The sequence below is a fragment of the Bos grunniens genome, chromosome 12, assembly GCF_055505025.1.
Source record: "Bos grunniens cultivar Pamir isolate PY7600 chromosome 12, Bosgru_T2T1.0, whole genome shotgun sequence".
Lineage (NCBI taxonomy): Eukaryota > Metazoa > Chordata > Mammalia > Artiodactyla > Bovidae > Bos > Bos grunniens.
The window spans coordinates 36,808,899-36,835,139 of NC_141176.1; the positions used below are offsets into that span (position 1 = coordinate 36,808,899).

The 26,241-nt window shown below is 37.1% G+C and overlaps 1 protein-coding gene across 24 annotated transcripts in view; it reads right to left on the reverse strand.

The window, feature by feature from the left end:
• RNF17 (ring finger protein 17) overlaps positions 1-26,241 on the reverse strand; it is a 118,583-nt gene that overhangs the window by 54,233 nt on the left and 38,109 nt on the right. For 14 of the 24 annotated variants that reach the window (XM_086329874.1, XM_086329856.1, XM_086329852.1 and 11 more), the window contains 6 exons: positions 24,799-24,988; positions 23,817-23,985; positions 22,280-22,470; positions 21,199-21,340; positions 3,061-3,214; positions 855-970 (listed from right to left, as the gene is read on the reverse strand). In XM_086329874.1, the coding sequence (XP_086186000.1) occupies positions 855-970; positions 3,061-3,214; positions 21,199-21,340; positions 22,280-22,470; positions 23,817-23,985; positions 24,799-24,988 (962 nt within the window). The remainder of the gene's footprint in view (positions 1-854; positions 971-3,060; positions 3,215-21,198; positions 21,341-22,279; positions 22,471-23,816; positions 23,986-24,798; positions 24,989-26,241) is intronic. The other 10 variants (XM_086329862.1, XM_086329854.1, XM_086329865.1 and 7 more) reach the window with 1 other exon arrangement.

Genomic DNA, 26,241 nt, shown 5'->3' on the forward strand with positions numbered 1-26,241 from the left:
AACTATAAGTCAATTAAAAAAATAAAATTCCCAATAGCTTATTAAAAAATACCAAAACCAAAGATGAAACAAAAAGCCCCAGAGTACTTTGTTGAATGAATCATTTTATACTCAGATACTGGAATAATAAGCATCCACTGTAAGAACTGCAGATATTAATACTATGATACATTGTTAAATGAAAATGCAGGTTATAGGACTATATATAGTCTAATCTCATAATTGTTAAAAACACAGAAGATGCATCTTAGAAGTATATATATCAAAAATACTGAATAATTCTGAGTGATTCCTCCATTTTATCATCTATATTTTCAAGTTTTTCCTGTATTATTTTATCCATTTTAAATGAAAAATACTGCTTAACAATAATTCAAATACTAGGAATATATAAATTAGGAAATAAGCCTCCTTAACCATACTTATCTCTGGGGAGTAGGATTCCAAGAGAAGGGTAAGTTTTTTACTTATTCTTCCAGACATCTTTCTCTTGCACATGTTACATATACTTCAACATAAACGGGATCACAGTAAAACCACTTCTGCAATGACTTTTTTCACATAATACATCATATTCTTACTACATTGTACAGTTATTTCAAAATAATACATTAAAAGCTGCAGACCAGTACTTATAAAAACACACATATTATACACATAATTATAATTAATGCTTGTTTGCTAAGATACATATTATTTAATAGTAATTACAGAAACTTTGATAGCCCATGAGTCAGAAATTATTTACAAAAAAACTGTAGTTAAAAGAACATTTCTATAGTAAAAATAACTTCAAAAATACTTTCATGTTTGTACTGACATTCTAAACCTGTGATTCACAGTAAGTAGATTACCTTCTCTGCAGGATTCAGAAACTCATCCTTTATCTTACGCATGTCTTTAAGTGTTATTTTTGCTGTATTGCCAAAGTCCACATATTTAACTTCAACTTCACGATGTCCAGGCAATCCTTTAAAAATTATGAAACTGGAAATCACAAACTTGGAAAAAACATGATCTAGCAAAGTTTAGACTGATCTACAATCAACTAGATTAGAATATCTTTATGTTTAACATACAAACAATATTTTTTTAATGTAAAAAATATTTCTAATATTTTCACACAAAACCAACCATACTGTATAGTTGGTTCAGACTTGGTGAATGAGAAACTAACAATTTAAAGATATCAAAAGATAACCAAAATCAGGATAACAAAGTCATCCAATGCTATGTGTTACAGCCTAAAAGTTAAGAATTAGATCTGGAGTTAAGACACTTAAATGACATGTGACTGTGAGGAAATCTAATTAATATCTCTAAGATACTACCCTGAGCAAATTACTTTTTTTCTCTCAGCCTCATTATTTCATCTGTAGAGTGGGTGCACCAACAGAGTCAGATCTTAAGACTGTTTTTGATGATTCACCTACTTAAAATACACTTGGCAAAGCACCAAACACCAACTAAGCACTTAATGTTTGTTAGTCAACATAGGTAATTAAACAAGACAAGCAACTTAATGATCAAGGCACAGATTGATTCATATAATAATATCTAACAATGAAATTTTAAAAAATCATCTGTAGATATTGTGAAAAATGAGCAGAAACAGACCTTTATGTCAAACTAGTTTTCATATTTTAGAGATACCAGAGAAATCTCTGGAACATTCAAATAGACTGAAGCATGAATAAAGCTCTATCTTTTTATAAACAGTCATTTTGAGTGTTCAGCCCCTCTAACGGAGAAGGCAATGGCACCCCACTCCAGTACTCTTGCCTGGAAAATCCTATGGACGGAGGAGCCTGGTGGGCTGCAGTCCATGGGGTCGCTAAAAGTTGGACATGACTGAGCGACTTCACTTTCACTTTTCACTTTCATGCATTGGAGAAGGAAATGGCAACCCACTGCAGTGTTCTTGCCTGGAGAATCCCAGGGACGGGGGAGCCTGGTGGGCTGCCGTCTATGGGGTCACAGAGAGTCGGACACGACTGAAGTGACTTAGCAGCAGCAGCAGCAGCCCCTCTAAGCACATGTGTTTACAGTGCTACAAAACTTTTTGCCATTACTTTCAAATTTATAAACTTCTACAGAATACAATTTCAAAATGGAAAAAGTTCAGGTATTCTCTGCTCCTAGGGAGAAGTGAAAGCAAATGGAACAACACCAACACTACCTAAGATGGCACTCAAGCAGAACCTGAAAAGACGTATGTACCTTAAGTGTAAGGTAAAGAGGTGAGGAAAATGCTCCATGAGAGTAAACCTAAAAAGTAAACGGGATTCAGAAAACTAGCAGCTGAATCTAGGAAAACAAGTGACATAACTCCCCAGAATAACAACAGTGCAGTAAGCCTAAATGACAAGCAGTCTACATGGAGCAGGTGATGGAATGATGTTTTCACTGTTACAAATGAAAAAATCAAACCAACATTATATGAAAAGTCTTATCATGTAGAAAATTATTTTAAACTATTAGGAAAATGTAGCCATAAATTTTTTAAAAAATGAAAAACTGATGGAATTATCAACTCAGAATTAAAGTTATACTTTATGGAATAGCACTGAAAACACTTGCACAGAATATGAATTAAACTAAAAACTGTGGTATAACTATGGAGGAGAGAATGGGGACAAAACAGCTATAAGAGATCTAAAACTCATCTAATACATTTACTACCTAAGACTGAAGTCTATCTACAAAGTATTATACATTATTTAGAAGAAATAACAGATAAATGACAAAGAAAGCCAAAAGAATTAAAAGTATTTGTCTTTTCAGTGGAGAGTAGAGTATGTGTAGGTCATTTAGAACTATTTTTTAAATAAGGCAAATGTTAGAAAACAAAATAATGGTTAAAGTCCTAGTCAAATCAAATGAAATCTAAGGAGCCAGAGTTTCATCTATCAACATTATCACTAGCTTTCTAAAGCTAGATGACAGAGCAAAACTGTAAGACCAGACAATATCACTTTAATGATTTAATTTGTACTGACTCAAATGACATCAATTTTTAAATGAAACATCTTCCTGAGGAAATAGTATGCAATTTCCTACCAATAACTTTTGCTCGGTACCAAACTCCATCTTCAAATTTAGCGACACAGGCTTGACCTTGAACTGGACAGAGGATTTCCAGATTTTCTGCATCTTCACTTTTATAGAATTCCTCAATTCCCTTTAATAGAAATAAAAAATCCAGGCTCTCTATCTAAGAAAGAGAGATTAAAGCAGGGATTACAGCATTATAGTTTCACAGAAACTTAAAATTTAAATGTTCCATATATTATAGGCACTGCTCATAAAATGATCAAATATTAGAATTGAATAAGACATAAGCAGCCATGTAATTTATGTTTGAAATATTCTGCTACAGAAGTAGTACATAGGGGAGGAGCCAAGATGGCGGAGGAGTAGGAAGGGGAGAACACTTTCTCCCCCACAAATTCATCAAAAGAGCATTTAAACGTCGAGTAAATTCCACAAAACAACTTCTGAATGCCGGCAGAGGACATCAGGCACCCAGAAAAGCAATCCAACTCTTCGAAAGGAGGTAGGAAATAATATAAAAGACAAAAAAAGAGACAAAAGAGGGAGGGACAGAGTTCCGTCCCAGGAAGGGAGTCTTAAAAAGAGAGAAGTTTCCAAACACCAGGAAACCTTCTCACTGCCGAATCTGTGCCGAGCTTTGGAAGCACAGAGGGCAAACATAACAGGGAGAAATAAATAAACAATTAAAACTCGAAGACTGCGAGTCCTACGGGTAACTCCCCCAGCGGAGAAGCAGCGCAGACGCCTGCACGCGCCATTAGCAAGCGGGGGCTGGGCAGGGAGGCGCAGCGCGGGCTGCATCGCTGAGAGTAAGAATCTGGCCTGAATACCCTGAGCACTATCTGAGCGAAATAATTTGGGCTAGCAAACCAGACTGTGGGATATCTACCACGCGAAAAGCCAGCCCCAACCTAAGACTCCGCCAGGCCCGCGCACGGAACTAAGAATTGAACAGAGATAGACGGCTGCAGATCTTCCCCCTCCGGTGACAGGCAGCCAGAGCCAGCCAGAGCCGGAAGGGGGCAATCGCAGCCCCAGAGAGACATTATCTATAAAACTGTAAGCAGGCTTCTTTGCTAACTAAAACTTCTTGGGGGTCTGGACGGTTAACATCTGCCTGAGAAGGTGCGCCGGTTTTACACCCAGATAACCGACTGGTGGGGAGGCGATAAGTCGCAGCATTGGCGCTCGCCAAACACCTCATCACTTGAGCTGCTCGGACCTGGGAAGAGCACAAAACTCAGGCCCAACTGAGTCTGCGCCTCTGAGGACTACCCGAGTGCCTGAACCTGAGCGGCTTGGACCTGGGAGGTACATGCAACCCAGGGCCAGCCTCGGATTGTTCCCGGCGGAACAACCTAGAGCCCGAGCAGTGTGGGCAGGGAGGCTACACGCGCCGTGAGCGGGGGCAGACCCAGTGTGGCTGAGGCACTGCGAGCGCACGCCAGTGTTATTTGTTTGCAGCATCCCTCCCTCCCTCCCCACAGCGCGACTGAACAAAGAGAAGAAATACAGCTCCACCCATCAGAACACCGACACAAGCTTCCCTAACCAGGAAACCTTGACAAGCCACCTGTACAAACCCACACACAGCGAGGAAAAACCACAATAAAGAGAACTCCACAAACTGCCAGAATACAGAAAGGACACCCCAAATTCAGCAATTTAAACAAGATGAAGAAACAGAGGAATAGCCAGCAGATAAAGGAACAGGATAAATGCCCACCAAACCAAACAAAAGAGGAAGAGATAGGGAATCTACCTGATAAAGAACTCCGAATAATGATAGTGAAATTGATCCAAAATCTTGAAATTAAAATGGAATCACAAATAAATAGCTTGGAGACAAGGATTGAGAAGATGCAAGAAAGGTTTAACAAGGACGTAGAAGAAATAAAAAAGAGTCAATATATGATGAATAATGCAATAAATGAAATTAAAAACACTCTGGAGGCAACAAATAGTAGAATAACAGAGGCAGAAGATAGGATTAGTGAATTAGAAGATAGAATGGTAGAAATAAATGAATCAGAGAGAATAAAAGAAAAACGAATTAAAAGAAATGAGGACAATCTCAGAGACCTCCAGGAATTAAACGCTACAACATTCGAATCATAGGGGTTCCAGAAGGAGAAGACAAAAAGAAAGACCATGAGAAAATACTTGAGGAGATAATAGTTGAAAACTTCCCTAAACTGGGGAAGGAAATAATCACCCAAGTCCAAGAAATCCAGAGAATCCCAAACAGGATAAACCCAAGGCGAAACACCCCAAGACACATATTAATCAAATTAACAAAGATCAAACACAAAGAACAAATATTAAAAGCAGCAAGGGAAAAACAACAAATAACACACAAGGGAATTCCCATAAGGATAACAGCTGATCTTTCAATAGAAACTCTTCAAGCCAGGAGGGAATGGCAAGACATACTTAAAATGATGAAAGAAAATAACCTACAGCCCAGATTATTGTACCCAGCAAGGATTTCATTCAAGTATGAAGGAGAAATCAAAAGCTTCTCAGACAAGCAAAAGCTGAGAGAATTCTGCACTACCAAACCAGCTCTCCAACAAATACTAAAGGATATTCTCTAGACAGGAAACACAAAAATGGTGTATAAATTCGAACCCCAAACAATAAAGTAAATGGCAACGGGATCATACTTATCAGTAATTACCTTAAACGTAAATGGGTTGAATGCCCCAACCAAAAGACAAAGACTGGCTGAATGGATACAAAAACAAGACCCCTACATATGTTGTCTACAGGAGACCCACCTCAAAACAGGGGACACATACAGACTGAAAGTGAAGGGCTGGAAAAAGATTTTCCATGGAAATAGGGACCAAAAGAAAGCAGGAGTAGCCATACTCATATCAGATAAAATAGACTTTAAAACAAAGGCTGTGAAAAGAGACAAAGAAGGTCACTACATAATGATCAAAGGATCAATCCAAGAAGAAGATATAACAATTATAAATATATATGCACCCAACACAGGAGCACCGCAGTATGTAAGACAAATGCTAACAAATATGAAAGGAGAAATTAACAATAACACAATAATAGTGGGAGACTTTAATACCCCACTCACACCTATGGATAGATCAACTAAACAGAAAATTAACAAGGAAACACAAACTTTAAACAATACAATAGACCAGTTAGACCTAATTGATATCTATAGGACATTTCATCCCAAAACAATGAATTTCACCTTTTTCTCAAGCGCACATGGAACCTTCTCCAGGATAGATCACATCCTGGGCCATAAAGCTAGCCTTGGTAAATTCAAAAAAATAGAAATCATTCCAAGCATCTTTTCTGACCACAATGCAGTAAGATTAGATCTCAATTACAGGAGAAAAACTATTAAAAATTCCAACATATGGAGGCTGAACAACACGCTGCTGAATAACCAACAAATCACAGAAGAAATCAAAAAAGAAATCAAAATTTGCATAGAAACGAATGAAAATGAAAACACAACAACCCAAAACCTGTGGGACACGGTAAAAGCAGTCCTAAGGGGAAAGTTCATAGCAATACAGGCACACCTCAAGAAACAAGAAAAAAGTCAAATAAATAACCTAACTCTACACCTAAAGCAACTAGAAAAGGAAGAAATGAAGAACCCCAGGGTTAGTAGAAGGAAAGAAATCTTAAAAATTAGAGCAGAAATAAATGCAAAAGAAACAAAAGAGACCATAGCAAAAATCAACAAAGCCAAAAGCTGGTTCTTTGAAAGGATAAATAAAATTGACAAACCATTAGCCAGACTCATCAAGAAACAAAGGGAGAAAAATCAAATCAATAAAATTAGAAACGAAAATGGAGAGATCACAACAGACAACACAGAAATACAAAGGATCATAAGAGACTATTATCAACAATTATATGCCAATAAAATGGACAACGCGGAAGAAATGGACAAATTCTTAGAAAAGTACAACTTTCCAAAACTCGACCAGGAAGAAATAGAAAATCTTAACAGACCCATCACAAGCACGGAAATTGAAACTGTAATCAAAAATCTTCTAGCAAACAAAAGCCCAGGTCCAGATGGCTTCACAGCTGAATTCTACCAAAAATTTAGAGAAGAGCTAACACCTATCCTGCTCAAACTCTTCCAGAAAATTGCAGAGGAAGGTAAACTTCCAAACTCATTCTATGAGGCCACCATCACCCTAATACCAAAACCTGACAAAGATCCCACAAAAAAAGAAAACTATAGGCCAATATCACTGATGAACATAGATGCAAAAATCCTAAACAAAATTCTAGCAATCAGAATCCAACAACACATTAAAAAGATCATACACCATGACCAAGTGGGCTTTATCCCAGGGATGCAAGGATTCTTCAATATCCGCAAATCAATCAATGTAATACACCACATTAACAAATTGAAAAACAAAAACCATATGATTATCTCAATAGATGCAGAGAAAGCCTTTGACAAAATTCAACACCCATTTATGATAAAAACTCTCCAGAAAGCAGGAATAGAAGGAACATACCTCAACATAATAAAAGCTATATATGACAAACCCACAGCAAACATTATCCTCAATGGTGAAAAATTGAAAGCATTTCCTCTAAAGTCAGGAACAAGACAAGGGTGCCCACTTTCACCATTACTATTCAACATAGTTTTGGAAGTTTTGGCCACAGCAATCAGAGCAGAAAAAGAAATAAAAGGAATCCAAATTGGAAAAGAAGAAGTAAAACTCTCACTATTTGCAGATGACATGATCCTCTACATAGAAAACCCTAAAGACTCCACCAGAAAATTACTAGAACTAATCAATGATTATAGTAAAGTTTCAGGATATAAAATCAACACACAGAAATCCCTTGCATTCCTATACACTAATAATGAGAAAACAGAAAGAGAAATTAAGGAAACAATTCCATTCACCATTGCAACGAAAAGAATAAAATACTTAGGAATATATCTACCTAAAGAAACTAAAGACCTATATATAGAAAACTATAAAACACTGGTGAAAGAAATCAAAGAGGACACTAATAGATGGAGAAATATACCATGTTCATGGATTGGAAGAATCAATATAGTGAAAATGAGTATACTACCCAAAGCAATTTATAGATTCAATGCAATTCCTATCAAGCTACCAACAGTATTCTTCACAGAGCTAGAACAAATAATTTCACAATTTGTATGGAAATACAAAAAACCTCGAATAGCCAAAGCGATCTTGAGAAAGAAAAATGGAACTGGAGGAATCAACCTACCTGACTTCAGGCTCTACTACAAAGCCACAGTCATCAAGACAGTATGGTACTGGCACAAAGACAGAAATATAGATCAATGGAACAAAATAGAAAGCCCAGAGATAAATCCACGCACATATGGACACCTTATCTTTGACAAAGGAGGCAAGAATATACACTGGATTAAAGACAATCTCTTTAACAAGTAGTGCTGAGAAATCTGGTCAACCACTTGTAAAAGAATGAAACTAGAACACTTTCTAACACCATATACAAAAATAAACTCAAAATGGATTAAAGATCTCAACGTAAGACCAGAAACTATAAAACTCCTAGAGGAGAACATAGGCAAAACACTCTCCGACATACATCACAGCAGGATCCTCTATGACCCACCTCCCAGAATATTGGAAATAAAAGTAAAAATAAACAAATGGGACCTAATTAAACTTAAAAGCTTCTGCACATCAAAGGAAACTATAAGCAAGGTGAAAAGACAGCCTTCAGAATGGGAGAAAATAATAGCAAATGAAGCAACCGACAAACAACTAATCTCAAAGATATACAAGCAACTCCTACAGCTCAACTCCAGAAAAATAAATGACCCAATCAAAAAATGGGCCAAAGATCTAAATAGACATTTCTCTAAAGAAGACATACAGATGGCTAACAAACACATGAAAAGATGCTCAACATCACTCATTATCAGAGAAATGCAAATCAAAACCACTATGAGGTACCATTTCACACCAGTCAGAATGGCTGCGATCCAAAAGTCTACAAATAATAAATGCTGGAGAGGGTGTGGAGAAAAGGGAACCCTCTTACACTGTTGGTGGGAATGCAAACTAGTACAGCCACTATGGAGAACAGTGTGGAGATTCCTTAAAAAACTGGAAATAGAACTGCCTTATGATCCAGCAATCCCACTGCTGGGCATACACACTGAGGAAACCAGAAGGGAAAGAGACACGGGTACCCCAATGTTCATCGCAGCACTGTTTATAATAGCCAGGACATGGAAGCAACCTAGATGTCCATCAGCAGATGAATGGATAAGAAAGCTATGGTACATATACACAATGGAGTATTACTCAGCCATTAGAAAGAATACATTTGAATCAGTTCTAATGAGGTGGATGAAACTGGAGCCTATTATACAGAGTGAAGTAAGCCAGAAGGAAAAACACCAATACAGTATACTAACGCATATATGTGGAGTTTAGAAAGATGGTAATGATAGCCCTGTATACGAGACAGCAAAAGAGACACTGATGTGTGGAGCAGTCTTATGGACTCTGTGGGAGAGGGAGAGGGTGGGAAGATTGGGAGAATGGCATTGAAACTTGTAAAATATCATGTATGAAACGAGATGCCACTCCAGGTTCAATGCACGATACTGGATGCTTGGGGCTGGTGCACTGGGACGACCCAGAGGGATGGTATGGGGAGGGAGGAGGGAGGAGGGTTCAGGATGGGGAACACATGTATACCTGTGGTGGATTCATTTTGATATTTGGCAAAAAAAAAAAAAGAAAACTACATAAAAAAAAAAAGTACATAAAAATTAACATATATAGACATAACAAAAATTTATAAAAATCCACAGTCTTCCAGATATCTTAAGATATCCTTCCAGATTTTTTCCTTTTTTTTGGCTGTGCCATGCAGCATGTCAGAACTTACTTCCCTGACCAGGGACTGAATCTGAGCCCGCAGCAGTAAAAGCACGGAGTCCTAACTACTAGACCACCAGAGAACTCTTGCTTCTAGATCTTTTTCTAAACACATTTTCCATGTTGTTTTTTTTTTTTACCAAAAATCAGACCATACCATACAATTTGATAATCTGCATTTTTCTATCAATTTTCACATTTTCTGTTTCAGCAAGTGCTCCTACTAGTACTTTTAAACCATACTATATTTCCCTAACTGACCAACTGTGGTGTTGGAAAAGACACTTGAGAGTCCCTTGGACTGCAAGGAGATCAAACCAGTCAATCTTAAAGGAAATCATTTGAATATTCATTGGAAGGATTGATGCTGAAGCTGAAGCTCCAATACTTTGGACACCTGATGCAAAGGGCTGACTCATTAGAAAAGACCCTGATGCTGGAAAAGATTGAAGGCAGGAGGAGAAGGGGACGACAGACAAGGAGATGGTTGGATGGCTGGTATCACCAACTCGATGGACATGAGTCTGAGCAAGCTGCAGGAGTTGTTGACAGACAGAGAAGCCTGGCATGCTGCAGTCCATGGAGTCGCAAAGAGTCAGACACGACTGAGCAACTGAACTGAACTGACCAAACCCAGTAGCCAATCTAAGACTATGTTTGGTCATCTAAATAAGTCTTTTTTTTTTTCTTTTTTTTTTACTAGCAATTTATTTATTTTATTTATTTATTTATTTATTGGGGCACAGATTAGTTTATTAGATCGTGGAGAAGGCATGAACAAAGATCTTATTCTTTTTTTTTTTTTTTTGCCTTTCTTAAATTAGTGTAGTGTTCTTTTAAAAATGATCCTGTCTTATTAAAAAAGATAGTCTGCTATTTTTCTGTAGAATGCCTCATCTTCTGGATTTATGTGGTTATGTCTTTATCCTATTATTTACCTTCTTCCTCCACTGAGTTAGGGTATATGCCCTGAATTTCCTCAAAACAGAAAGTTATATCTACAAGTTTGATGGATTCAACCCAAATCTTTTGGCTAGAATACATCATAGTTGAAACACATCAGAAGACAGCATTACTCACTGTTAATAAGCCAAGATTCATCCATGGAATGGGGTGGCAACTCTCATCCCTTCTCTGCACAGTTACATGTTTCCCTTGTGATCACCAAGTAATTCATGCATGTTACTTTGCCATTGTATAAATGTCCAGTTTCCCATCAGCCATCCATCTAATGGTTTTAAACTGAACTGATAAATCTTTAATCAGTAATTTCAGTAGAGTTTGTGAAAAGAATGCATAATGCAGTAGAGGTTTACTAATAAACAGGATTATCTGGTTATTTTAAAACACAATTCCTGAAGTTCCTATACTACTTAAAACATAGTAAAACAAAACCAAGGACAACTGTTTATTTCTCCAAATACCAATTCTTAAAGTTAAAGAATATTTTAAAAACCATCTCAAATGGTCAAAAAATGAGGTTTTTCTCTTTTGTGAGTATAATAATGGAAGTGGAAATTTTCTGAAATTTTTGTTATTTCACTAAAAAATTTTAAAACTATTTAAAGCCTTCTAAACCTTTATTTCTAAGTAGGTAGTATTCATATTCTTCCACTAACTGGCTATTCAAAGGGAACACTGAAATATTCAACAGACAACTGACAGTAGCAAAATTCCAGACTCTGAAGCTCCAAGCTCTCATTTCCTCATAGAAACACTGATAAAACGAGAAACCATCTGAACCAACTTTGTTAGGGCTCTGGAAAACAGTTAAGGCTTACAGCATTGAAGCAAACACCCAATTAAGCTTTCAACATTCAAGGAAGTCAACATAAACATTTGCCAAACACAAACTAAAAGAACACAGACACTTCAGTGACCACACACAAGCAATAGTATTTGCAAGAACAGTTTGAAAAAGTCTCAAAAGAAAAAAACTACCACAGTTTTCAACAGTTTAAAACAAATCCAGTTATGCATGAGTACATGTGTGTGGGGGCTATCTGATTTTCAGAGGTTTACTGTATTATAATAGTTGATGCCTAATTTTCAACAAGAAATCAGAAGACATACAAAGAAATAGGAAAATATGGCTCATTCCAAGTAACAAAGTTCAGTTCAGTTCACTCAGTCGTGTCCGACTCTCTGGTGAACTGCAGCACACCAGGTCTCCCTGTCCATCACCAACTCCCGGAGTTTATCCAAACTCACATCCATTGAGTCGGTGATGCCATCTAACCATCTCATCCCTCTGCCGTCCCCTTCTCCTCCTTCCTTCAATCTTTCCCAACATCAGGGTCTTTTCAAATGAGTCAGCTCTTCACATCAGGTGGCCAAAATACTGGACTTTCAGCTTCAGCATCAGTCCTTCCAATGAATATTCAGGATTGATTTCCTTTAGGATTGACTGGTTGGATCTTCTTTCAGTCCAAGGGACTCTTAAGAGTCTTCTCCAACACCACAGTTCAAAAGCATCAATTCTTCTGTGCTCAGTCCTCTTTATAGTCCAACTCTCACATCCATACATGACCACTGGAAAAAACATAGCCTTGACTAGACGGACCTTTGTTGGCAAAGTAATGTCTCTGCTTTTTAATATGCTGTCTAGGTTGGTCATAACTTTTCTTCCAAGGGATAAGCATCTTTTAATTTCATGGTTGCAGCCACCATCTGCAGTGATTTTGGAGCCCAAAAAAATAAAGTCTGACACTGTTTCCCCATCTATTTCCCATGAAGTGATGGGACCAGATGCCATGATCTTAGTTTTCTGAATGTTGACCTTTAAGCCAACCTTTTCACTCTCCTCTTTCACTTTCATCAAGAGGCTCTTTAGTTCTTCTTTGCTTTCTGTCATAAGGGTAGTGTCATCTGCATATCTGAGGTTACTGATATTTCTCCTAGCAATCTTGATTCCAGCTTGTGCTTCCTCCAGCCCAGCGTTTCTCATGATGTACTCTGCATATAAGTTAAATAAGCAGGGTGACAACATACAGCCTTGATGTACTCCTTTTCCTATTTGGAACCAGTCTGTTGTTCCATGTCCAGTTCTAACTGTTGCTTCCTGACCTGCATACAGATTTCTCAAGAAGGAATACCAGACCTAGTATTCCCATCTCTTGAAGAATTTTCCAGTTTGTTGTGATCCACACAGTCAAAGGCTTTGGTATAGTCAATAAAGCAGAAATAGATGTTTTTCTGGAATTCTCTTGCTTTGTCTATGATCCAACGCATGTTGGCAATTTGATTTCTGGTTCCTCAGCCTTTTCTAAAGCCAGCTTGAACATCTGGAAGTTCACAGTTCACATATTGTTGAAGCCTGGCTTGGAAAATTTTGAGCATTACTTTACTAACATGTGAAATGCGTGCAATTGTGCAGTAGTTTGAGCATTCTTTGGCATTGCCTTTCTTTGACCTTACTTTAATGACCTCATTTTAACTTGATTATCTCTATAAATACTCTGTCTCTAAATAAGGTCATGTTTTGAGTTTCTGGGGGTTACAGCTCCAATCTTTTAGGATTGGAGGAGGCATATCTTTTAGGGGGAGGCATAAATCATCCTGTAATACTTAACTGGTTGGATTTGTAGATTTGTGTATGTCATCAAATTTGGGAAGTTGTTGGTCGTTATTTCTTCAGATAATCTTTCTGTTCCAACAAGGTGGTTGGATGGCATCACCGATTCAATGGACATGAATTTGAGTAAACTCTGGGAGTTGGTGATGGACAGGGAGGCCTGGTATGCTTCAGTCCATGGGGTCACAAAGAGTCGGACACGACTGAGCAACTGAACTGAAAGTAGGTCTTAATCCAGTATGACTAGTTTCCTTATTCAGTTCAGTCAGTCAGTTGTGTCTGATTCCTTGTGACCCCATGGACTGCAGCATGCCAGGCTTCCCTGTCCACCAACAACTCCCAGAGCTTGCTTAGACTTATGTCCATTAAGTCGGTAATGCCATCTAACTATCTCATCCTCTGTCGTCCCCTTCTCCTCTTGCCTTCAATCTTTCCCAGCATCAGGGTCTTTTTCCAATGAGTCAGTTCTTCGCATCAGGTGGCCTAAGTATTGGAGTTTCAGCTTTAGCATCAGTCTTTCCCAATAACTATTCAGGACTGATTTCCTTTAGGATTGGCTGGTTTGATCTCCTTGCTGTCCAAGGTGCTCTCAAGAGTCTTCTCCAACACAGTTCAAAAGCATCAATTCTTTGGTGCTCAACTTTCTGTTTATGGTCCACCTCTCACATTCATACATGACTACTGGAAAAACCATAGTTTTGACTAGACAGACCTTTATCAGCAAAGTAATGTCTCTGCTTTTTAATATGCTGTCTAGGTTGGTCATAGCTTTTCTTCCTATGAGCAAGCATCTTTCAATTTCATGGCTGGAAAAAAGGAGTAAAATTGGGCAAAGAGAGACACACACACACACACACACACAGTAGAATGCTCATAAAGGTGAAGGTAGAAAATGGAGTGAAGTAGAAGCCACTGAACACCAGTATTTTCCAGCTAACCACCAGCAATTAGGGAAATAGATTCATTCTCACTTATGACCTTCAGAAGGAACCAACACTACTAACAACTTGACCTCAATACCTCTAGACTTCAGAACCATGAGACAATAAACTTACACTGTTTAAGCAACTTAATTAGTGGAACTTTCTTATGATACTCTAAGGAATTAATATAGATATTGAAATGGGAAAGCAGGGTGCTGTTGTAATAAATACCTAACATTATGGGAGAAGCTTTGAAATTGGGTTATGAGCAGAAAGAAGAGGAAGAATTATGAGGTACCTGAATGAAAAAAATCCAGATTACCCTGGAAAGATTACTGGTAGAAATATGGATGCTAAAGGTGCTTCTGGTGAGATTTCATAGAGAAATGAGGAATATGATACTGGAAACTGGAGGAAAGGAAATCCTTGTTACACAGGGGTAGAGAACTTAGCTGATTTATACTGTACTGGGTAGAAAGTTGAACTGGATATTTAGCTGAGGAGATTGCTAAGTAAAGTGTCAAAGTGTCAGCCTGGTTTCTCCTTGCTGCTTATAATAAAATGTGAGAAGACAAAGATAAATTGAAGAATAAATTGTTAAACATGAAGGAACCAGAATCTGAAGATTTAGGAATTTCTTAGCCTATTTGTATTTCAAAAAATGAGAAAGCAAGCTCTGGAGAGAACATCAAGGGTATGGCTGGACAGTGTCTGCTGAAGGGAATATGGATGTTATGATTTATGAAGCTAATCAATCATCTCAGCAGAAACACTGCCAGCCTGAACTGAAGGGGACAGAGGTGAGAGGAAATGAAGCAGAGAAGGGTGGTGGGCTTGTGAGATTCTATAGGCAGGAAGAGAGCTGACAGAGTGATCTGGTCATGAACATATGTTTCAAGAAAACAGAGGAGTGATTTTGAAGGTGATTCAGAGGCTCGAGCATGTGCCACTGCTACTGCAGGCCCAGAGCACACAGACCTGAAAGGCAGGGCTGTCTTCTCCTCTGTTCCAGGGATGGGGCCTCCTTCTATGTTTCAGAGTTAGGACAACTCCTCAATTCCATTGGATGAGGCTGCTTCAGGGTTGAGGGGGAAGGGCCACACCCAAGGGGGACTGGAGGACAGAACATCCAGCAGCCAAGGATTATTCTAAAGTCGTAAGATTCTAATGGAATTCTTCCTGCTAGGATTTGTGAGAATAGACTTACTGTCTATTCTCACAAATTTAGAGATAGAGAGGAGTTCTGGCCTAGCTTCAGTTAAAGAATTCTTACTTATACCTGATTGAGCTAATCAGAATTTAGTGATTTTATGTGAGATTCTAGACTTGGACTTGATGTAAGATAATTGATTTTTTGGAACATTGGGATGGGGTGACTGCATGTGAGGAGGAAATTTTTGATAGAGCAGAGAGTAGACTGCTTATGAGTTGGTTTGTGTCCTCCCCTCAAAATATACTAAAGTTCTAACCACCTCCCCCAGGACCTCAATGTGTCCTTATTTGGAGATAGAGTTTTACAGATAGGATCAAGTTAAAATAAAAGTTTTAGGCTGGAGTTAATTCAATATGATTGGTGTCTGTATTAAAAAGCTGAGACAGACAAGTTACACAGAGAGATTGCCACATGAAGGAAGCAGAGACTGCGATGATGCAGCAGAAGCCAAGGAGTGCTAAAGATTGCCAGCAAATCACCAATCTAGTCCAGAGACATGGGACAAATCTCTGTCCCGCCCCCACCCCCCACCTTCCCCGCCAACCTCAGAAGGAAGGAACCAACTCTGATGACTCCCTGACCTTAAACCTGTAAACTCCAGAACTGGGAGTCAATACGTTTCTGCTTTTAAAACTACCTACTTTGTGGCATTTTTTGGCGGGGCACCATGCAGCTTGTGGGATCTTAGTTCTCCAACTAGGGATTGAATCCAGCCCCTGCTAGTAAAAGAACAGTCCTAATCAATCAATGAACCACCAGAGAATTCCCTGTTGCACTTTGTTATAGCAGACTTAGAATGTTAATATACTCAAAAAACCCAAGTTAGGATAAATTCAAAGAGAGACACACTAGATGCATGATGAACAAACCGTCAATAGCCATACAAAGAGAACCGTGAAAGCAGTAAGAGAAAAGTGACTTCTCAGATATAAGGGATCATCAATAAGATGATCAGCGGATTTTTCATCAGAAACCTTGGAGGTCAGAATGTAATCAGAAGATACACTTAAAAGAGCTAAAGAAAGAACTGTCAACTGAGAATTATAGATCCAGCAAGACTATCCTTCAAAAATGAGGGAGTAATAAGCCATTCACAGATCAACAAAAGGTAAGGAAGTTCACTACCACTAGACCTGCCTTATAAAAAGGGCTAAAGGGAGTCCTTCAGAAGGAAATGAAAGGATGCTACAGCATAACGTAAATTCACATTAAGATATACATATCTGTGATTAACGTAAACACACAAATATGAAAGCCAGTATTATTAACTTTGGTTTCTAACTCTACTTTCATTTTCTATAAGATTTAAAAGACAAATGCACACAAATAATTATAAGTCTACATTATTGAGTATTTGATGTACAAAGATTAATTTTTTTCCCAAGATTAATTTTTGAGATTGGTATTATTTAAAAGGGAAATGGAGCTATACAGAAGTAGGGTTTTGTGCAGTTAAAGTTGATATTAATTCAGATTAGATTTCTGTAGGATGTTTCACATAACTTTAATTACACATAATTTTTACATATAATTACACATAACTTTAGGATGTTACATGTAATCCTCATGGTAACAATAAACACAGATATACAAAAGGAACCGAATGACACTACAGTTTGTCACACCCATGTTCACTGCAGCATCATTCACAATAGTCAAGAGGCAGAACCAAGCCAAATGTTCATCAATGGATGACTGAATTAATAAAATGTAGTATACACATAAAAAAATGTAGTATACACATACAATGGAATATTTAATTAGCCTTAAAGTAAATTCTATTGCATGCTACAACATGGATGAACCTGGAGGGCATTATGGTAAGTGAAACAAGCCAGTGACAAAAGGACAAATACAGGTATCCCTGGTATCTGAAAGTAGTGTTCTTATGAAATCTTTTGTAAGCCAAAATGTAGTAAAGCAAAGAGGCTGACTTTTCTTTGATAAGACCAATGTAGGTTTTTCAGAAAAATGAAATTTGTGTAAACTGAACTTCTGAAAAGCAGGGTACTGTTTGATTCCACTTATATGAGTATCTAAATAGTCAAATTCATAGAAGAAAGTAGAACTGTGGTTGTTAGCAGTTGGGGGTAGAATGAAACAGGCAATTACTGTTCAGGGAGTACCAAGTTTCAGTTTTTCAAGATGAACAAATTCTACAGATCAGCATGCTGTACAATAATGTGAGTTAGTGAATACTACAGAACTGTATATTTTGAAGTGGTTAAGAAAGCAAACTTTGTATATGAAGGACTGACAGCTTTTCTTCTAAGAATGATAATAAGAATGCATGCATGCTTTTGCCATTGCTATTTAATATAGTTTTATAAGTTCTAGCCAGAGTAATTAGGCAAATATATATATATGTATATGGCATTTACAGTAATTAGGCAAATATATATAAGCCAACCAAATTGATAAGAAACAGGAAAATGATCTCTTTTCTAGGTAAAAAACCCTAAAGAGGCCACAAAAATACTAGCAGGTCTAATAAATGGGCTTCCCAGGTGGAGCTAGTGGTAAAGAATCCGCCTGCTAATGAGGAGACAAGAGACACAGGTTCGATCCCTGGGTTGGGAAGATTCCTTGGAGGAAGGCAAGGCAACCCACTCCAGTATCCTTGCCTGGAGAATTCCATGGACAGAGGAGTCTGGCGGGCTACAGCCCATGGGGCCACAAAGAGTTGGACACAATTAAGCACACAAAGATGTAGACTACAAAATGATTACAAAAAATCACATGCATTTCTACACACTAATAATGAACAGTCCAAATGGAAATTAAGAAAACAACTCATTTTACAGTAGAATAAAAAGAATATACTCAGGAATAAATATAACTGATCATACGGACTTGTACACTTGTTGTACAGTACACAGCACTGCTACAAAATAAATGGAAAAACATTCCATGTTCATGAACTGGAAGATTTAACAGTTAAGATGTCAATACCCAGGGCTTCCCTGGCTGTCCAGTGGTTAAGAATCTGCCTTCCAATGCAGGGGACACGGATTCGATCCTGGCCTTGGAGGATCCCACATGCCATGAAACAACCAAGTCCGTGTGCCACAACTCTAGAGCCAGCACTCTAGAGCCTGTAAGCTGCAACTACGGAGGCCCATGCATCTAGAGTCCATGCTCTGCAACAAGAAAAATCTCTACAGTGAGAAGCCTGCACACAGCAACAAAGAGTAGCTCCCACTTGCTGCAACTAGAGAAAGCCTTGCAACAATGAAGACTGAAATAAAGTCATAAATAAAATCTTTTAAAAAAGGATGTCAGTACCCAAAGCAATTTACAATTCAAAGCTATCCCTATCAGAATCCCAATGATGTTTCATGTAGAATAGAAAAACTCATACTAGAGACTTCCCTGATGGTCCAGTGGTTATGAATCTGTTTGCTAATGCAGGGGACATGGATTTGATCCCTGATTTGGGAAGATTTTACATGCTGTGGGGCAACTAAGCCCATGTCCCACAACTACTGAGCCCGTGTGCTGTGACTATTGAAGTTCACACACCCTAGAGCCTATGATCTACAACAAGAGAAGCCACCACAACAAGAAGCCCTCACACCAAAACTAGAGAGTAGCCCCCACTTGCCTCAACTAGAGAAAAGCTCACACACAGAAGTGAAGGTCCACTACAGCCATTAAAAAAATAAGTAAAATTTTTAAAAAGAGAAAAACTCATCCTAAAAGTCACATGAGATCTCAAGGGACCCCAAAGTTCAAAAACAACCTTGAAAAAGAACAAAGTTGGACAGCTCACACATTATCATTTCAAAACCTGCTACAAAGCCACAGTAAATAAAACTGTGCCACTCAGCAATCAGATGAGAAACAAAAGGTACCCAACTTGGAAGGGAAGAGTTAAAATTGTCACTATATGCAAATAACATGATCCTATAGAAGACCCTAAGGACACCACACACACAAAAAAAACTGTTCAAAAATAAATGAACTCAGCAAAGCAGTAGGACACAAGATTAACATCCAGAAATCAGTTTCATTTCTTTACACTAACCATGAAAATATCAGAAAGGGAATGTAAAAACACAATACCTTTTAAAGTTGCACCAAAAAAAATACAGCTATCAAGAAACTTGACCAAGGAAGAGAAAGACTTAATATGCTGAGAACTATAAAATATTAATAAAGGAAATTAAAGAGGACTCAAAGAAATGGAAAGATAATACCATGCTCTTGGATTGGAAAAATATTGTTTAAAAGGCAACACTACCCAAAACAATCTATAGATTGAATGCAATCACAATCAAATTACTCATGACAGTTTTCATACAACTACAACAATAATCCAAAAATTTACATAGAACCTTAAAATACCCAGAACTGCCAAAGTAATCCTGAGGAAAAAAAAAGAAAGAGGCATAACTCATCCAGATTTCAAATAATACTACAAAGCTCCAGTAATTAATGGAAGGACTGATGCTGAAGCTGAAACTCCAATACTTTGGCCACCTGATACGAAGAGCTGACTTATCTGAAAAGACCCTGATGCTGGGAAAGATTGAAGGCAGGAGGAGAAGGGGACGACAAAGGATGAGATGGTTGGACGGTATCACTGACTCAATAGACATGAGTTTCGGTAAATTCTGGGAGTTGGTGATGGACAGGGAGGCCTGGCATGCTGCAGTCCATGGGGTCACAAAGAGTCGGATATGACTGAGCGACTGAATTTAACTCAACAGTAATCAAAGTTGTATGGTATTGGTAAAAAATCAGACATATGGATCAATGGAACAGAACAGAGAGCCCAGAAATATATACACATGCCTATGATCAGGTGACAGGCTTTGAGTGAGTCCGGCTCAGTCCTGGCTCTACTCTTTTGTAGCCATATGACCTCTGCAAGTTGCTTCAGGCCTTTGGTTAGAATTTCCACTTCTTAAAATGAATGTAATAGTATCCTCCTCATAAGACTGATGTAAAGATTAATGAGTTAATTCACACAAAACATTATGGCCCTTACAATGCATTAATTCATATAGAACATGGACACAAAGAGATCAATAATGACGAACCTTAATGCTGGTAGCTATCTAAAACAAACCCATCAATCATATATCCAAACAGACAATGGAATGCCTTTAACTGGAATCTATTTTAATGTTCAAATTCAGAATATTACCTAGCAATAAATAAATCCTCATACATTATCAGAAATGGGTGTTATTTTATTTTGATCTGCCAGTTCTATATGCTCTCCTGCTTTCTAGATTTCAGAAGGTAGCAAGAAATATTTATACATTAGGGATCCTTCATTTTCCTTCCCCTTCCTATTTTCACTAACTTGCAGAATGACGATTTCCTTCAATTTACTATGAATCATGTGAGTTTCTTGTTTAAAGTTGCAGCTACCAAGAAACTTAAAATTTATAGAAGGCTGACAGCAGTCTGTTTGCTCTAGAATGCATACTGGGCACTCATTTCCATTATACATTTTACTTAGTATTTGAAAAAATACGTTGTCTCAAAGGACCATTATATACTTACCAACTGAAGATAGAAATCAGAAGGACTATTTATATGACAAACCATAACTGAAACATCTGTCATTTCTTTAGGCAAAATAGGTGGAGGATAGTGTAAGGTCGTATTTTTTCCAGAATGACTTCTTGGTGTTTGAGATCTAAACCTAATTAAAAGCACAATTAAAAGCATAAGCAAGAGCCATTCTCCTAAGATCTCTCTTCTCTCAGTGAATTGATCTGAAGAAAAGACCTGCACATATACTGATTTATCTACCAAGAATATTTTCCCAACCTTTCTCTTCTAATTTATAATATTTTGTGGCATTATCTTTAATTATCAAATAAGCATAAATAAGAGGTCAAGTCTCAAAACTCAATAATTAATCTTTAAGTTTGTGTTGGAGCATTTTTGAGTTGGGCCTACATTTAGTACTCAAAGTTTCTACTCTTTTGGTTGACGTGATACTCATGGTCTATGGCAGCACTCAAGGAAGGCCAGCTGAGGGTTTTCTGTGGCCCCTTCCAGCTACAATAGCCTACTTAAGTTTTACAGAATGCAATCTACTTGGGTCACTTCCAGACTGTTATTGCCCAGGACAGAAAGTATCTTCCATTATCTCTGTGGTTACTTTTATCTCTTTGTTCATCACAGACAAGAAAGAAAAGAAATATAAGTATCTACTCGAGATTCATATATTAATATACAGTAGTGATCATGATCTTACTCCAAAGCTTAGAAAATTTAAATAAGGAACTGTTAAACACTAGCTACTTGTAAGGTTAGCTAGAGTCTAAAAAAAAAGTTCACTATCTTACCAGTAACTTCTATTTTGAGCTACCTTAATATCCCTATTTCCTTAAATCAAATGATCTGAATCCAATTTTCACACAACTGTACTTGGAAAACTCTGACAGAGATACCTTTAAATTCTCAGAATATGTTACGGTGTGCTCCCTGATAGTCTAGTGCTTAGGATTGGGTGCTCCCTCTTAAGAGTATGTTATAGTTCACTTTAGAGCCCATGTTTTTTTAAAGGTAAAATCTGCTATTCTGATCTACAGCTATAACCTTGAAGATATTTATGTTTTAATAAGTTACCTACCTTGCTAGTTCCATAAAAACTAATGCATCTCTAAGAGACACAGGCATATCACTGCTTATTTTATTTGTTGGTGGTTTTTGCAGATCTACAATAAGCACACCATCTTCTTCTTTAAAAACTTTCATTAAAACAGCCTTCTTATTTACCATTTTCAAAAATTCTATTTTAGCTTCTTCTCCCCAGCCTTCACTCTATGGAAAAAGTAAAATTTCAATGTGTTCAGTAATTATAATTAACTCTAAATGGTACAATATTGTAGATTTATCTTTCTAACAGTAAATTTGAGCAAAGGCACTGAACCAACCATAGATAGAAGAAGATAGAAGCAACTGGGCTCACAAACCCAAGGAGGACAGTCTTTATGTATATACAATGTACAGATCATACTTGGATTTTATTAACGTGGTCTCAAGGTGACCATAAGCTGTTGTACTTCAGGACTTAGTTTTACTTGTGAATATTAATATGAAAATAACAAATAAAAATTTAAAGATAAAAGAAGTATTGACATACAAAATTTCCCCTTAAACGATGAGATCCAAAAGGTAATTCTAAAAGTATAATGGAAGCCATGTAATACATTAGATATTTATAATCATCAGATGCTTAGTTTCCATTACTAGCAATATACGAGGCACATGCTACTTAAATAATAAGGAAAAATACTCACCCATTGAAAAAAATTTAAAAAAAACTGTGCTCACTGATCTTTGGATCTTTAAGTACGCATACATTTCACGGGTCAAAACCACATATTCCTTAAAAATAAAAAATTTTCTAAAGATTTTATGAACATAAAAAAGTAAAACCTACTCAGAATAGATAAGTGCAAAAAAAAAAGTTTTATCCTTCATAGGATAAAATCGAAACCAAAATAATTTTGAGGAAAACATCAGTGCTAATATTTTTATATGTTTCCTTTTATTTCTTTATTCATTCTTTCAAATATTTGTTGAATGCCTACTGTGTGCTAGGTGATTTGCTAAGTGCTGGAATACAAAGATGAACAAAGGCACAGACTCCTGTTTTCAGACTTTCTAATAATACAACTGCTTAACATGTATTCTTACACACAATTTCTGTCTTCTAGGAGTTTCAAATCTTTCTGGGGAACAAATATTCATAAATAATACAAAAGCAGAATGCAATATAGTTAATAAGTAGTGAGCAAAGAGTCATGAAAATAGAGAAGAAATGTATAGAAACATATGCCATACCATGTCAAATTTTTTTCTCTCCATATTTATTTGACTCTAAAATTTAGTGGTTTACTCAGATATTCACCCATCATTAAGTTCATATACACATATTAAGTATAATCTCCCATTAAGATCAATTCTGATTGTAGAAATGGAAGTTCAATTCCTTTTTCACTTGCACCAATAGTTTATTATGCAAAAGGTATTTAACAAGTGAACTGGTGCCATGAACCTACATTCAGTAATCTGAACCCTAAAGCATAGTTAAAATTGGACTATTTGGCCCCCAAACAAGAAATAATTAAAAAAAAAAAAGAAATAATTTAAGTCTCACTTACTGAGTTCTGTGGAACAATGTCTTTCAATGAACATGGATGTGCTAGTGGCTGGACATCTTTCAGCAGTTCTTCAATATATGGCTCAGACTTTCTCAGAACCAGACATAAGTCATTTAGTATGATATGCTGCTTAGCAATGTGCTCTGATCTCACATGAGAGTCACCAACTCTGGGAAGAATTCAAGCAATAGTTAATGAAAATAATGCTTCAAGCCCAAGCTTGCCTTAGCCCACAAAAGGTATGCATTTAGAATACCTTAGAATTCTACACATTCTCTTTTTAAGTTAAATCTTCTAGAAAGTTATATTCTGATTCATACTATCTCATAATATAGATTCAACCTATCTTTTAAAACCACAGACACTATTTTTACCTACAGAATAAATCTCAACAGCCTTTATCTGGATTATCTTTCATATATATAAAGGCATAATGACACACCCAAACAGCAATATATTTGTTTATAAAGTTATGACCATTTAATAAAATGACCATGCAAGAGTTAATACCGGTCCTTACTACAAGAACCTCTTCAATTTGCTTTATTTTGCTGTAAGACTAATGGAAACATTTCTGAACACCTAGAATGAGCTAGACACTATGCCACTTTAATATGAATAATGAGATTAAATAAATATGATTGAAATTTTTACTCAATCATCTGGCAACTAACGAACATTTAAAAGAAAGAAAATTTTTGTGCTTCATTCTCTGCTTTGAAGCAATGTAGAAGATTATTTAAGTTTGAAACATCAAAAAGTTCTTTTTCTAAGCTCCCCATCTAGTAGCACTGATAAAGTATAATACTTTGCTAATTTAGTAATGAGTAAGACAAATTTCAAAGCAAAATAAAAAGTATATGACTTGGAAGTGAAGAAGGATAACTTATTTCTACCTCTTCCTAATTTTCTTTATTCTTTAGTATTACCCCATCACAAGTGTTTCTAAGCAGGCAAGGAATATATAATACTTATAACATACCCTGCAACAATGAGCACTTCAGAATTTCCAAAATCTACCATGAATATTTGTATTAGTGCAACTTCACGGACTGAGAATTTGGTTGGACTACAAAGTTTTCTAATACTTTCACTTCTCATTGGAATTAATTCAGTAATAGTTCCTCGACACCACATTCCATTTTCAATACTGTTGATAAATATTCTTGCACCTACATAATGGAGACAAATGATTATCAATGTCTACAAAGAAAATATCTAATTACCTCTAATTTACAAACAAGTACATTAGATTCTATCACAAAAAAGTCTTAATTCACTTATTAACTGGTGATATACTACTGAGTCAGTGCTATGAGAGGGATCAAAGGTAGTATATTTTGGCAATTTCTGTTATACAGAATCTTGTGAACTAGACAGGAAGGTGAAAATACAGAGTATCAAGCCAGCAGTCCTTTACTGAGGACCTGTGTTTTATGAACTATAATAAAGATGAGTAAGACTGTCCTGCTCAAGAAAGGAGAGGAGCCCAAATCCCTTAGGGCATGGTGTGGCGCACCCCACCGCATGTCAGGACTGTCGGGACTGGGTTTCAGTGTGGAGAACCCTTCATCCTGGGACATGGGGTCTGGCTGGAAAGGCGGCCACTCCCTCGACTGTCTTGCATGGCACATTCGTGGGGAACCTGGTACTAAACCATTCGTAGATGACCTGCTTCTGGGACGGGGTTTCCAACGAAGCAGAGCAGTTCCCTTGCTGTAATCTATACAAAGTCAGCCCTTGACACAAGGGTTTGTAAAAAACAGAAGAAAAAAAAAAGAATAACAAGAAATCTAATTTTTTCTTAAAAAAAAAAAAAAAGAAAGGAGAGGAGACATGCAAGTAAATGACTATCAATCACTGTACTTATAACAGTAAAGATCATCCTTGTACATGTACACACACACATGTACAGATACAGACGTACTGAAATCTATAAAATACTTAGGTAGCATAAAGGAAGATGCAATGACCTTCTCTTGGTTAAAGGGGAGTAAAAGTTAGGAAACCAAGAAAGGCAGAGCGTGAAAGGCAAAAATTAAGAAATTAATACACAATGGAGTTCAGAAAAGGGGAAAGTGAACCAAGGATTGAACAGCAGAAGAAGACCTTATGGAAGGATCAGATGAATTACAAATTAATAACTAGAAAAAAAATCAAGTTAGAATGAAGCCTGCATTTTTACTTTTACTATCAGCTCAGCAATGTTCTCAGTAGTTTGTGTCTGAATTTACCTTCTCCCCACAACAACCCCACAGATATGCTGCTTCCAGCCCATAGGTAAGGAAACCAGGCAAAGAGAGGCTGCAAATCCAGCCCAAGCCGCATGGCTACTTACAAGAGGGAGAAAGAGAACCCATGCAATCTTGGAGCCCATTCTCTTAACAACTGAGCTAACATCAGAGATGAATTTGGTAAGATTTGT